Source organism: Corapipo altera, unplaced genomic scaffold, assembly GCF_003945725.1.
Source record: "Corapipo altera isolate COAL_440 unplaced genomic scaffold, ASM394572v1 1, whole genome shotgun sequence".
Classification (NCBI taxonomy): Eukaryota; Metazoa; Chordata; class Aves; order Passeriformes; family Pipridae; genus Corapipo; species Corapipo altera.
The window spans coordinates 2930040-2944793 of record NW_020884873.1 but is presented as its reverse complement, the minus strand read 5'-3'; the positions used below and the strand labels follow the sequence as shown (position 1 = coordinate 2944793).

Below are 14754 nucleotides of genomic sequence, written 5' to 3'. Positions count from 1 at the left end.
AAGGGTTGGAAACCATGAAAGTACCTGAGAATGGTCATGTAAGAAATGAGGCTTCTTCCTTATGAAAGATGTTGGGATCAAAAGCTCGACTGAAGTGCACCTACACCAATGAACATGGCATGTGCAAGGAGCAGGAGGGGCTGGAAGCCAATGTGCAGCAGGAAAACTCTTCAGAAGGGACAGGCAGAGAAGGAGAGGCAGTGGGGTGGGGTAGCCCTGTGTGTCAGGGAGTGTGGCAATTAGGAACATGGTTTAGTGGTGAGCTTGGCAGTGCAGGTTGACAGTTTGGCTTGATGACCTTAGAGGTCTTTTCCAGTGTAAATTATTCTGTGATACTATGAATCTAAATGGCTTTTGCTTTACAAGCGGATTAAAAATAAGTTTTATACCTGATTTATTGCCTTTCCTTTAATCAGGTACCTAGGCAGACTCTAATTTATATTCAATTTATGCAGAAAGTTGAATTCTACTTAACTGCAATAAATGCAGGAAAGAGCTTTTAGATGAAGGAAGAAAATAACCTATAGACTAGAAAAAGCAAACCCTATCTAATGTAGACTGATGGCTGAGAGGGGATGTGATTGCTCTTTAAAATACCCTAGAGAGCAGGCTTGTTTATGCTACAGGATAACATTGGACTGTTACAAATGGGATGGACATAAATATAAGCAGGAAATTACCACTAGAGGAGAATTTAGGGAGGGAAAAAAAAGCGGAGCAACAGTAAGATAAGACATTGGATTAGGTTTATGGAAGGATTTCATAGTGCTCTCTTGCTAGCAGAAGGCAGCATAGGAAGTGTCTTTGCTCATAAACTAAAAAATAAATACTTCCAATTCCCATCTATTTCTTCCCTCTGCAATGTATCAAACATGCACTTGTTCCTGGCAGCAGGAAAGTTCATACAGGAGAAATCCATAAAGAGTTTTGCGTGTGGCTTCAAAACTTAAATCACAGAGTCATAAAGTGAACAACATCAGGCAAATGGTGACGTCAAGGTCTTGAAACATGTTCATCCAGGGTAAATAGCCGAAAAGTCTTCTGACAGTTACTGAGCCCAGAAGGTGAAGCTGTGTAGCAGCTGAAGAGATGAATTCACTGCCACAGCACAAGACAGTTCCCTGCCAAGTGTCCCTTTGACAACTGAGTACACAGCAAGTGCTCCTGTGGTGGCAGCAGAAACCCACAAACTGGGCTGCTATCCCCCAAAACCATTCCCAACCCCACCGCATACTCAGTGCACAAAAGAAATCTGGATACCTTGGTACCAACCATATTCTAGATACTGACAAAAAGTTTAAGGCAGTGAATCATTTTCTTGCCCATTATGCAAAAATCTCATTTGATGTTAATGCAATATCCTCACACAGAAATCATAAACTAAGGCATCATCTGGATGGCAAAACTCACTGAGCAGTATTTCCAGCTGCCAGGAACTTAGAAATCAAGTTATACTCTGCTAAGGCATCCAGAGCACATTATACACAGGGAAGCCTATTTCATACCCCTAGGCACAGTGGCTATCCTACCTCAGATTTTCACGGTTTTAACCTCCTACTCCTTTTATAATTGAATCTCCCTCCACCTCAGCCCTTTTAAATCATTCATTCTCATTAATAAATCATAATGTAATAAAATAAAAATTCATGGACATTTTGGTGACATTTTAATGGAAAGAAGACAAATAAAATAAAGTGTAAAGACTATATTTTTATTAATTGGAATAGCAATGCCAAATTCACTATGTTCTCTGGGTGGGAAGCCAAAAAAATCATGGAAAACAGTAAAAATATGGTCACATCATCTGTTCTGATGTTTCTGTGAAAGTACTCTTGCAGAGATGGACATTTGCTGTCACCTGAGTAAAAACCAGTAGTAATCAGTATAGCACTGTGAGGCCCAATTTTTGGTTTGTAAATTATCAATATCCTCATGTAAAGTAACAGGTTTTGTGGTATAATAAAGGCCACAGGATCTGTCTTATAAAATATAATAGCCACAAAAATGGAAAAATGGTCTGAATAGAAAAAACCCACAACAAATACTAAAAGATCATCAGCATAAAAATGAAATTATAAAGAAGTTTAAGAGACTCATCTCTTGTTTTATTTTCCCAGTTTAGAGAGCATCACTAGGTTATGATACTATCAAATGGCACAGCAAAAGAGTTGAGTATATACAGCATAAAATCTGGTAGGTATAGGTAGACTCTGATCAGAGTAGATCAATCTATTAAAAGTACTAACAGATAGACAAGAGTAAGAACAATTAGAAGACTTTTTTCCTGAACTGCAAAAGGTACTTTTTTGTACAGATGGGTGTTGCAGGGATAAGGTTTAAATACAGAGAACCTGAACCACATTTTGTGGATGGGAAAAATTCCATATCAGAAATGTTGCAAAAGGGAAAAAAAAGGTTGGCAAGGCTAAGACAACTTTGCTTCAATTCAAGGACCTAAACAGAGCCAAAGATGATACAAAGGAGGCCTGAGAGGAATCTAGAATGGAACTAGGAGGAAACACAGAGAACAGTCCTCCAAATGAGATGAAGTGCCATGATGGGAAGAACCATATCAGTTAAAACAGTACTGCTTATTTATCTCCCCAGTAAAGGCAGTTGATATCAACAGGCACCAATTCCTAATTGAAGAGAAATAGGAGTGCACTTTGGAATACCACCATAAGAAAAGTCTGATCCAGAAATTTTTCTGCTCCTTTATGTGATTGCTACCTCAAGTGGTTCCTTTCAGAGCACACAAGAGATGCTGACAAGGGAGGGTTCATCTACCCTACTACAAGGACTCCAAAAAGTCTGACTTGAAGCAACAAGGAGAGTGCAGGTTCCATATCCATTACACAATAAACACCTCCCAAGCACAGGAAAACTGAGGTAGAGTTTTCAGTGAAAGACACCTGACCATTACAAACCATTTGGGATCACCAAATCCTTTCTCTTGGGTCAGTTGTTGTTAACATTGTCTTGACATTGTAGTAGAGCACTTCCCTTTGGCAATAACAGAACTATGTGTGCCATATTAAAATATCTTGGATTTGTTTCTTTCTGCTCCTATGGTGAGGACTTGCTAAAAATTCCTGGACTTCAGAACTCCAGCAATAATTCCAAAACAAAATGTTGGAAGTACATTTTTTTAAATGCCTGCAGCAACAAAAATAGCACATCCCTAGGACCTCGAGAATCTCAGGAATCTACCACCCAGTTGTATAACTTTTGCAGCTTCTCCTTCCAACCTTAGGACTCAGTGTTGGGGGGATGGAGAAGGAACATCACAGTCTTGAAAGAAAGGTGCTGTCTATGCAGTCCCAAAGACGAAGGGCTACCCCACATCAAGAGATTTAGAGATTCACTCCAGAAAATGTGTTTGGTACAGGACAAGATAGTGTGCCTTACAGATTCACACTCCTCTTAAGGAATTTCCATTCCAGTTTCTATGTTTCCTCCTCTCCCATGCTCTACTTGCTCTTCAGTAAAAAATGTACACTGCACAGCATAAGCCTAAGCATGGGGGGGGGGGTTGTTATCACAACTGAGCTGTTGATGTACCACTGTTCAACTGCACTGTGTCCTTTGAGGAAGGAGACACGGTGCTCGTGTTGCTCCTCCACCAACACCAAGCTGCATCCACCATCGATGCTAAGTAGTGGCTCAGAAAAGAAAGGTAGTGTCTGTCTGTAAGGTGGGAGGTGGCAGCTCCACAGAGAAACCACATGTACAATCATACATTTTCACAACTCCTATCTGGACAGAAATGAGTCAAAATCTATGGCATGATTTTGTCCAGGTGCTGTTTCTGTGATGAGAATGCAACCACATCAAAATCCCAGCAACAATCACCATTCTGAGGCAGTTCTGTCTCAAAGGCAACATTGATCCTTTAAGATCCTTTAAGACTTCAGCTATGCATCACTTTCACATCCCACAGAGTTGTAAGGAATAGAAAGCAGTACTGCAGATTCTCTTGTCAGCAAAGCCTCCCTCCTTTTCTGCATCTTAATGAAGAACTTAATATAAAATAATTATTTGCAGCTTGTTCACTCAACTCCAACTGTTAATTTGAAAGAAGGAAGTACATAAAACCCTCCAGGAGTCCTAAAACACAGTCTCTGTATGCAGAAAGTTATTATTTTTAGAGACCTAAAAAAATTGGTCCATGATAATGTGACACAAAAGCATACTGCCATTCCACATTTCTAGCATATCCATCACCTAACTTTGAAGATTCAGGTCCCCTTATCCTGAATGAGAAAACTGAAAATGCTGTATGTGTCAGGCTTATTCTGAAGCTGAGGGCACATATATGAGAGTAGCATATGAACTTCCAAAATCATACAGGACAGAAAATTTCAAATTGTTTGTCTGTCAGATATCAGAAGAATAACAGACAGTATTAACAATGATATTTTCTCATTTTCAGAGAAGTAAGTTCTTGTGCTTCAGATGCAAAGTTACTGGAAACAGAAAGAAAGGTTATCTGGGTTTCTACCAAAACACTATCCATGTAGTCTGAAAAGGGATTACATGTTTTAAATCACTATCTTGGTAGCTGGTTTTAAATATTGCTCCAGCTCTGTTTGGAAAAACTTTTTTCCTGGCTCGTCTTCTCCATCTCTACAGCTTTTTTTCTCTCCTCATGAATTTTCTGTGCTTGTGGCAGGAGGTGTAGGGAAAACAAAAGGTATCTCCAAGGATGTAAGCTCCACAACCTTTCTGGGTAACCTGTTCCAGTGTTTGGTACCCTCAGAGTAAACAAGTTCCTTATTATTTTTAAACAGGAATTCCTGTATTTCAGTTTGTACCCATTGCCTCTCATCCAGTGACAGGACACCCTTGAGAAGAGTCTGGCTCCATCTCTTCAGTCTTACATCAGGTATTTATACACATTGATGCTCTTGAGTCTTCTCTTTTCAAGGCTGAATAGTCCCAGCTCCCTCTGTCTCTTCTCACCTGACAGATGCTCCAGTCCCTTAATCACTTCTGTGGTCCTTTGTTGGACACACTCCAGTATTTCTGTGTCTCTCTTGCACTGGGGAGCACAGACCTGTACCCAGCATTGCAGGTGTGTCTCACCAGTGCTGAGATGAGTAGAAGGATCACCACCCTCAGCCTGTAAGCAGTGCCCAGTGCAGTCCAGGATGCTGTTGGCTTGCTTTGCCATCAGGACATGTTGCTGGCTCACATTCAGCTTGGTGTCCACCGGGACCCCCAAGGTCCTTCTGTGCCAAGCTGTTCCCCAGCCAGTCCATCCCTGCCTGCAGTTACTTCTCCCAGGCGTGGGAGGACGTATCTCCTGCTGCTGAACTTATTAAGACTCCTGTGGGCTCAGTTCTCCAGCCTGCCAAGGTCCCTCTGAAATAGCAACACAACAACTTGCAGTAGCAGCCACTCCTCCCAGTTCTGTATCATCTGCAAATTTGCTACAGGTGCACTCTTTCCATCATCCAGGTTATTAACTTTTTCAAGCTAATTTTTTTTTCTTTCTGTTTTTGCAGTTCAGTAACTGATGCCTCTGTCTCTCCTCTAAGGGCTTGTCCATTCACCATAAAAAGCAGGTTTTTTTAGTCCTGCATAAAGGCCAGCAACTCAATAATTATGAACTATAGATTCAAGATCTGGTAACCTCCACACTTCCTTTATGAACTGTGAGAATTCATACTGATCTTGTAACATTCAAGGGAATTCAGGAATTGAAAGTGGAGCAATGCAGATCCATTACACAATGAACCTTGATCTGTAAAATCCAACCCAACACGAATTTTGGTTTTATGACTTGACTTTAAGATTTACTCCAGCTCTAGCTTATTCAAAAATCTCAGGAGGCTGCTCCTATAATTCATTTTGAAATTTTAACACTGATCCATCAGACACAGAACAAAATTATGGCTTACTACTAAAGTCAAGAAAAAGAACATCTGCTGTTGAGAGCAGAGCTGATCAGCTGTGAGTTTTTCCACTGGGAAACTCATAAAATGAGCTACTAGAGAATCCAGCATGTGTTCTTGTAAGGAAGGAACAATAGGAAATACTTTCACTTATTTATTCTTCAAGACTATCCCAGAGAGCAGCAATTACAGCATAGATACCTTCCCCAGCACAGACACAAAGCACAGGGAAAAAACCAAAACAAAACTAAACTAAACTCTTAATAAAAATGCCTTCAAAATGAAGTTTCCATTACAGAGTGAACTCATAGGTTCATTTTGTCCTTGTTAATCTTCCAATATCAATGGTACTGTGGAAACTCTGTAAGGCAGGTTAGAGCAGCCCACATCCTCTAGCAATGCTACTATTAAGATACCAGTGGAAGCATACTGGCTGAAGACTAGGTGTAATCCCTGTTCAGTAAAAAATTAAGTACATTAATCATGTTCATTCCATAGTTGGGTTCATCTCTGAATACAGGAAGCTAAAATTTTACAATGATTGTGTTCAAAAATTTGTTTGGGAAGGTGACAAACACCTGAAACACACATATGCAGTAAGTGAAATCTAAGGTGTTACTGGAAATGAAAAGAACACCTTGTGGCACAAGTTTCAGCCTTTAATAGTTGTCGGGATCAAACAAATCTATCATCACAAAAGCTCCAGTGCTACATAGTTTTAATGTGGGGTGCTTTTTTTTCCATTACAAGCAAGTTGGCTGTATCATGCATTATTATGTAGGCCATTGCTTCCCTTCATAAGACCCTGTTTTCAGTTGTTTAATACTTTTTCAAAACTCTAAACATTTGCTCTGATGTTTCCCCTTGCAACAGTTAGTCTGTATTTGGAAAATTTTATCCAGCATAGCCATTTCCAGGAGACTAAGGGACACTGTTTTACTCATTATTAACTATTAAACTCTTTGAGATGCACCACTCTGGTCTCAGAACATTCTCAGTGTAGCTTTTATTTCAGAGATTGACATAGAGATACCCGTATTTTGGCAATTTGAAGAATTTACAGTTTGAAAACCTGCAGAGAGTTGTAGCTTGAGGGCTTGAATTTCAGCAGATTAAATGCTCTGAAAGTCTGTAACTTTCTTTATGGGTCTTAAAGGTTACCAGCAACTTAACTGTCAGATGCCAATAAATTTTAAATCCCCTTAAATCCAACAAACAAGTATAACTGAGGACCTAAGCATTTTTCCTAACAGTTTGCAACTGGAAAACTAAAGAAAAAAAAAAAAACAACACATGAAAAAAATCTCTTAACCTGAGGACCATATTCCTCTAAATTTATAAAGAAGTAATTGAAAAATATAAGCTGTAACGAGGAAATTTATATGGTATAAGAAACAGGGATCTGAAAACAAATAAATACACAAAACTATTAAAAATGCCAAAAATGAAATGATGAAAACTGCCAGATACACTGTTGTGACAAGAGAAATGGAGGGAGATTAAGGAGTATTTCAGGAGTCTGATCACCCCAGGGGAGAAAAAGATCTGCTTTCTCTGCTCCAAAAGATGACAGTTCACAATCTCACCTTCTCAATTCAATTGCCTTAGTCAATCTATATCTGCACCGCACAAGTGGACACGCACTCTCCAGTCTAAGGCAAAGCTTGGCAAAAAAAAAAACAAAACAACAAACCAAAGACACTGTATCAGCTTCTTCCACTATCTCTGCTTTTCAAAATACTGAGTGTCAAATAGCACCATGCCTAACTGCTTATTTTCTTACCATGCTGCTTCAAGGACTCATTTCACCAGGATATGATTTCAGACTGCTGTTTGCACTTTTCCAAACTGCACTCATCTGCAGCATAGCTATGATCCTACAAATTGCAGCTTTCCTGATCTGGAACTTGCTCACTGAAAAAAGTAAAATAAAATTTGAGTATTGTCAGCAGGCTTCTGTTCTGTGTCACACAACTGGACTGCCTGATTATCACCAGGACTTGCACAACAAACCTGGCAAGATTAACGATGGACAAAGGTATTCAAGAAGAAAGGCAGCATTTCTGGAAATCTGTGTTGAGCTCCTCCTTAGCTACAAGAATATTGACATGACAGAATGATTGCCATTATCGAGCTTCCAGTCCACTCCTGTCCCACTGCCAATCATTTTGAGACAGAGAAGTTGACAGAGAAGGGGATTCACAGGGGTCTGGCACCATTTTAAATGTTTTTCTCCATCCTACAGATGACGGATATGGAAGGTTGCAGGAGGTTTGCCCATACCTGTGTCACAACTGCCAGTACTACAGATCTTGCCTTTTATTCTCCTGCCCCCTCACAGTCCTCCATCAACACTTCTTGCAATTTCTCTATCATCCTTCTGGCTTTTGTGAGTCGCTATGGATATTTTGTTGCCATTTGCCAACATGGAGTGATGTACAATGTTGAGACTCCCCACCCCAGCTCTTGCCTGGCTAAAGCCAGGCCAGGTCATGAATACATTCCTGGTGCTGATCCTTCTGAAATGAACTGGTCTCTGTTGTACTTTGGAAACACTGGTTCTGTGGCCTAGATGGACACCTTTACAATCCTGACTGCCCAAGGAACCTCTCTGGTCACATCCTGAGGAGTGGTGCCGATACACTGGCAAGCAAGAGGGATCTCTCTCAAGTGCATTACCACCCTGTTCCCCTCCTGCACATTTCTCGGAGCAGCAGGGTAGAAATCCTGTGGGACAAACAGAAATGGTCCCACAGTCGCAGTTTAGTGCCTATGGCTCAACTCCTCACTTCTGGGAGAAGCAAGGTCAAGTCTGTGTCAGGTTGTTTCTCTCTCTGAGATAGCTTTCTGCTCCACATCATTCATTTGCTTCATTAGAAAGCAAGGAAGTTTTTCATAGATCATTTCTTAATCCAAGCCTCAGCTTTCTGCACCTTTCCTGCTGTGCAAAAGCAACTCTCCTCCCCCAGCCACAGCTCCATATTCCAAACAACCCACAACCTTCCCATGAGGCCTCTTTCTCACAACATCCCAAACTCCACAAATCTCTGTTCTGCCACTAAAGCTTTGAAATCTTGTCTGCTGAATGAAAGGATAATGTCAGGTTTTATTAACAATGAATAACTGTGGAAAACCACAGAAACATTCTTAACAGAAAACTTTTTTTTTTTGGTAAACTGTTTTTAGGTAAAATTAGAGGGATTGAGTTAGATACAAGGATCACTGCTGTGATATGTCCCAGCAGAAATTCTGATTCAGGTATGTATTCCCATGGGCCTTTCTAATGTGAGAGTGTAGGAAGAGATGAGCTACAACTGAAAAGGCTGTAACCCCCGGGTGCATGGATTTGAATAAGCTGGAGGTACAAGGGGAGCTGGGACACTGTGGTCACTCACAGTGCTGCTCCTGTGGCCCATCTGACTGATGGCTGGCACACACTTCTTCTAAGTAAATGCAATGATACAAGGTAGTGCATGACCTCTGCCTTGGCTTGCATTGCCTCTCCATGGCTGTCTATGTCTGCTATTCTGCTGCCACTGAAGCCTCCTCAAGAGACCACGTGTTGTGGTGGTGGTGATGCCATCGGTGGGATGGCTCCCACCACATGCTGTAGCCTGTCTGGGAGACAGGTTGTGCAAAAAGAATAACTAGGCACAGCCCACCAGGCACAGGCACTTGAAAGGAGAAGGAACTTCTTGGCTCCTGCTGCCCCTGGCTCTTTTGCACATTTTCCTAATCCACAGGCAAGATGTGAGCCAGGGACACTCACAGTCCCGCACCGACTGCTCTGAGGCCTCCTCGCCATAACCATTCCATCATCCCCTTCTCCATGAAAACCTTCACAAGCTTTGCACAGAGAGTAGGCACATACCACGAATCCCTGCTGCACTGTGGTTTTCACTCAGTTCACTGATACTGTCCTGCTGTGAGCCAGGCTCTGCCACAGCCCCCCTGCACAAACATCCCCACGCCTGTGTGCCACATTCCTGCCTGCGGCCGAGGTGCAAGGACTGCTGTCCTGCAGAGCCTTGTGCTTCCTCACCATGAAGTTCCCAGTGAAGCTGGCTCTGGCTGAACCTCAGCAGTGCCATACTGCTGTCAGGTTGCTGGACAGCAGCAAAAAGTCTGAGTGTAGCAGACACCTGAGAGAAAAGTAAAGCACAGGAGCTTCAACACTGTCTTAAAAATATCAGATGTGTTGTAGCCATCCTCATGGGTGTACAGGGGTTATAAGTGAGGACCATTCAGGGCACAAAGGCAAGATGCAAGTAGCAAAAAGGTCTGTGGCTGAGGTGAGCCATTAGTAAAAAAATTAAAAAACAATAAAGAAAAAAAGAAATACGCAAACCCACAGTTTCCAGTCCTGACAAAATGAATGTTGTCCATTTCTTTACAGCAGCTTTAATCCATCAGAATTACTCTATACATGAACACACTGAAAATATGGTGGCTCCATGATGTAATGGGATATCAGACTGACTCTCGGAAAATCCCTTGATTTATCATTTCACAGTTATGACTCAAGTCATATCAGGATCAGTTTATCTGCTGTTTAGCACCCTGCATGGGTTGTAGGCTCTGAGATTTTCTCCCACCCACTGTATCAGTGGTTAGAAGCACGATATTGCACGGCACATGCAAACTGCCTCAGGCATAGCTGTGCTGTAAATCACTGGCAGGTGAGAGAGGCATCATTTCATGGGCTTTACACTAATCCATCCCAATCTAAACTGGTGACTTAATGGCACAGAAAGCAGTACCACTGCTTACGCTGCTATAAGCATGCATTTCTAGTTGAAGAAATATTACAGCATTTATTTATCTGCACAGCACGTTCCTTTTAACTACCTACAGCTATATAAATCCCTACAGCAATTATTGGTTATGAGGTTTTTACACTGCTGTATAAATCTAGTTCCTGTTTTTAAATTCAGTTTCCATCATGGGATAATGTGTGAAGATTTCTCCTGTCTTAGGAGCAGTATCAAATACAACTTATGCTCAAAGGCTACGGCTCATGAAATCTACAGGGAATTTCAGGCAGAGGGAAGTACTCAACAGCGTTACGGCAAATATTTAACACCTCTGGCTCATCTGGTTACCACAACATTTTAAATCCATATCCATTCAGTGAAATCATTCTTAGTTACAGCTCTCAGGGATAAAAAATTAGGATCAGTTCAAGAAACAAGATCCTCAGGCACATACACCAAATAAAACCAACAGAGAATTTCCCCCCAAACCTTACTGAAACTTCAGGAGAGACTTTCAGGCAATCTGAACTGCTGGATGGACAAGAAAGAAAAGCATTCACAAATTCTTTCTTTAGATCTATAAAGGTAATTCCTTCTGAAATTATTGAGAAAGCCATTCAAGATTCAAGCCCTAAGAGACTACAGTTTGTTGAACAGATGTTAATATAAAATATTTAATTCATCACCATTTTGCTTAAATTTACCCATGAAAAATACTCACAGGATAAAACTATTCCACATACAAAGAAGTATAACTAGATCAGACATTTCTCATCAACTGAAACCAAATAGATCTAATTCAGGTTTCACACTCAAATCCACTTTCCTCACCCTTTCACACACACAAAATGCAAAACACCAAGATAACATTCCTTTGTCATATCGGACCCTGGGAACCATGAAAACTTCTGTGATGTAGTGTCTGTGAGCATAAGTGATGCTCAAAAGATCAAAAATAGAATTATATAACAATACACCTCCAAAACCCCTACAACCTTCAACCATATTGTCTATAGACATCATAACTACTCTTGTTTTGCCACTACCTTTACTTCTCAGCCTGCTCACCCTTGTTTAAATGGTTCTGGGTGTACTTTGGTTTGATGTAAAGTATGTAAGATGAGTAATAACAAATCACTTAATAACTTTTAAAAGACAAAAAGAATGTTCAAATAGAGTATCAGACTTCACTGTGGACTTACAGCTCCCACGTTCTTAGAAGTCTATTATTTTAAACAAGAAATAAGGTCAAGCCAAAAATCCCACTTTCAGAGCTTGATTTTATTTCCGTCCTTTAGTATTTTTTTTAAAGTGGTAGTGCAGTAAGCCAGTTTGGAGAGATTTTGTCATTTGTTAACATAAATATCTTTTATTTACTCTGAATAGAGAAGTAACCTACAATGTTACTACTTATCTGTCAACATATAATACTTCCTCCAGGTTAGCCTAGAACATTGTAAGCTAGTGCTTTAAGGACTAAAAAATGAATTTGCTGCAAAAGGCAGAGGTATTATTTTTATACAATAACTTAGGAACAGGATCAGCCTAAAACACTTGAGAAGTTGCCTTTTTGGGATTGTCATCTTGCACTGTAACTGCATTTTCCTATGAGGCACTGTTGAGCAAGGAAGGAGGAGAACAAGCAGAGTAGCCCCAGTGTAAGGAGGGCTGCTTATGCCAGCCAGTGTAAGGAGCAGTGCAAACAGCCAGGCAAATATCTGTGTGTCTGAAGCTGAACATCATCTTCCCCCTGTTAGTTTACCTTTGGTCAATCTGTCCAGATTCACACTTTGCTCAAGTCAACCCCATCTATGTGCATCACTTACTGAGTCTCACTCTCCTAAAGAGATACATGGGTCAGGGAAGTTTCCTTTTTTAAAATCTTCCAGAGGGGTTGGGGGACTGATGATGGAATGCATGCACGGCTCAGTGCAGTCAAGCACACCTCACACCTAGGTAAGGAATACTTATTTTTCCCAGACACATCATACTGCAACACAGTATGATGCAATGCAACATTAGATTACAGTGATTAAAATGAAAAAGAAACGCTGGAAAAGTGAGGTTGAAATACAGCTTTCCTTTGAAACAAAGTTGTGTCCCTACATCTTAATAGAAACGAGATTACAAATGACTCACTCCATAAGAGAGCATTTATTTACCCCTCTTTTACCAGGAGATTTTAGAGAGTCTGACTGAACTGGATCAATTCAATTCCATTTCAATAAACAAAAAGGTATTTATCAACTATGCCTTATTATTTTATTGTGAATTATGATGTGACATAGTATTTTTTTGACTAGTAATAGGTCCGAGATCCCTAGATGTTCTCAGTGGTCTAATTTAGCTTTAAAATTCTACAATTCTATAAAACATGGCATGTAATTTGCCTTTCTCTTCCCTTTCTCAATAAAAAAAAGTGTAGAAGAGGATGCTTCTAAAAACTGGGAAGCATTTTTGATGTTCCCTCCTTCTTTCTGTTGAAGAATTTTCTCCTGAATTCACTCTTTATCACTGATAAATGCACTTCCTCATAGTCAACCGTTTTATAAACAGAAAACTGAGTTGAAACATGTACTAAGCAAACACCTCCACTTTCCTTTCAACATTATTTCTAGAATTATTTTTTTTTTTTAGTGTCTTTACATACCAAGTAAGACACTGAAAAAAAATTCAGAGAATCCTGGAGTGCCTGGATCAAGAAGTAATCCCATTCACCTCATCTTAGTCCTACTTATGGTGGCAACGCTTGTTCCAAACAAAGCATCCCACAATTTTTACATCTGCTTTGCCCAGCAGATGTTTACATATTTTCTGTTTACATCTGCTTGACTCTCATCCTTGTTAACCATACTTGCAATGACGCATCAACTAAGATGATCCTGAAAACGCTGAGGTTCTGCCAATGCATCAGTGGCTTCATACATATATATATATGTGTAAGATATGAGATGCACCAAGGACATGCACCAAGGAACTCTATAACAGTAGACTACACTTTTCCTTAGCCCCTCACTTTAAAACACTCCTAAAGACTTTAGAAAAGTCTCATTTTTGAGACAGGAAGATTCTGTTGGTTAAATAAGTCTGCATTAGTGGGCTGTCATGGCATCTCCACATTCACAAGCACACGCTCCTGCAAAATCAGCTTTATGAACACTTTGCAGTATTTATCATGGAAATGACAAGTAATAATCAGCTGGTTCTCTCTGTATGCAGAGGACCCCAACCACCCCCATTAAATCAATGTAAAACTCTTTACAGTGGCACTGCAAGAGTAGACAGAGACACAACAGGTTCACCAGAGCACTGTACCTGGTCAGCAGCGGGAATCGACTCCCACCTACGCTTCAGCAAGTACAGAGATTTCCGGCTCATGGTTTCGAATCTGCTCTAGAGGCTTTTTCCAGACTTGAGAAAAAGGCTTCTCCCAGACCAGTGTCAAGAACCTTATTTCTGACTCCTGTGCTTCATTGCAGATGGCAGAGCTCCCCGATGTACACAAGTTTTCGTGAGCTGCAAGGTCGAGACCGGTTACACCCGAGCTTCTCGTGTTTCTCTAAAGCATCTGTCTCCTCACAGTGCCACGACAAAGGGAGTCAGTGGAGACAGAGAACAGCCCAGCTTCCACTGACGAGCCACCTCGTAAAAGCCTGAAGTAGGTAGACAACACCAGACGCACTCAATCTGAAAATAGCTGTTGCTTAGGAACTGGAGGGGTAAAATGCAGCACCTCAGATATATAATTGAGAGCTTTTATATTTAAAGAGAATTAAAAGCGCTGGACCTGTGTTTCTCTCTCATTCTTTTACAATACCGGAGGAAGGATTGCTCGATTCCACTGACTCCTGGGGCTACGCCTACATCTCCAGCAAGCCAAACAAGTCCTGATGACAGAGCAACAAATTACTCCCACACATTCAAGGTCCCTCGTAAAAACGTGTGCACAAAGCGTGCCGCAGATCCCACCTGAAACATCTTAGAAGTATCAAGTACTGTGCTTCAATAGAATGATTAAAATACAATTTGCATAATTTTTCTGCAGAGCAATAATATGCCAAGGATGAATTCTGCTAGTCACATTTTCTTGTAGCATGTGCTGA

General features: G+C 40.7%; 1 protein-coding gene across 1 annotated transcript in view; it reads right to left on the bottom strand.

Moving 5' to 3' along the window:
- Positions 1-14426, bottom strand: part of PDE3A (phosphodiesterase 3A) — an 85698-nt gene extending 71272 nt beyond the window's left edge. The window contains exon 1 of the mRNA XM_027661387.1: positions 13967-14426. Coding sequence (XP_027517188.1) covers positions 13967-14029 — 63 coding nt within the window. The 5' untranslated portion in view covers positions 14030-14426. The remainder of the gene's footprint in view (positions 1-13966) is intronic.
- Positions 14427-14754: the final 328 nt, after the last annotated feature.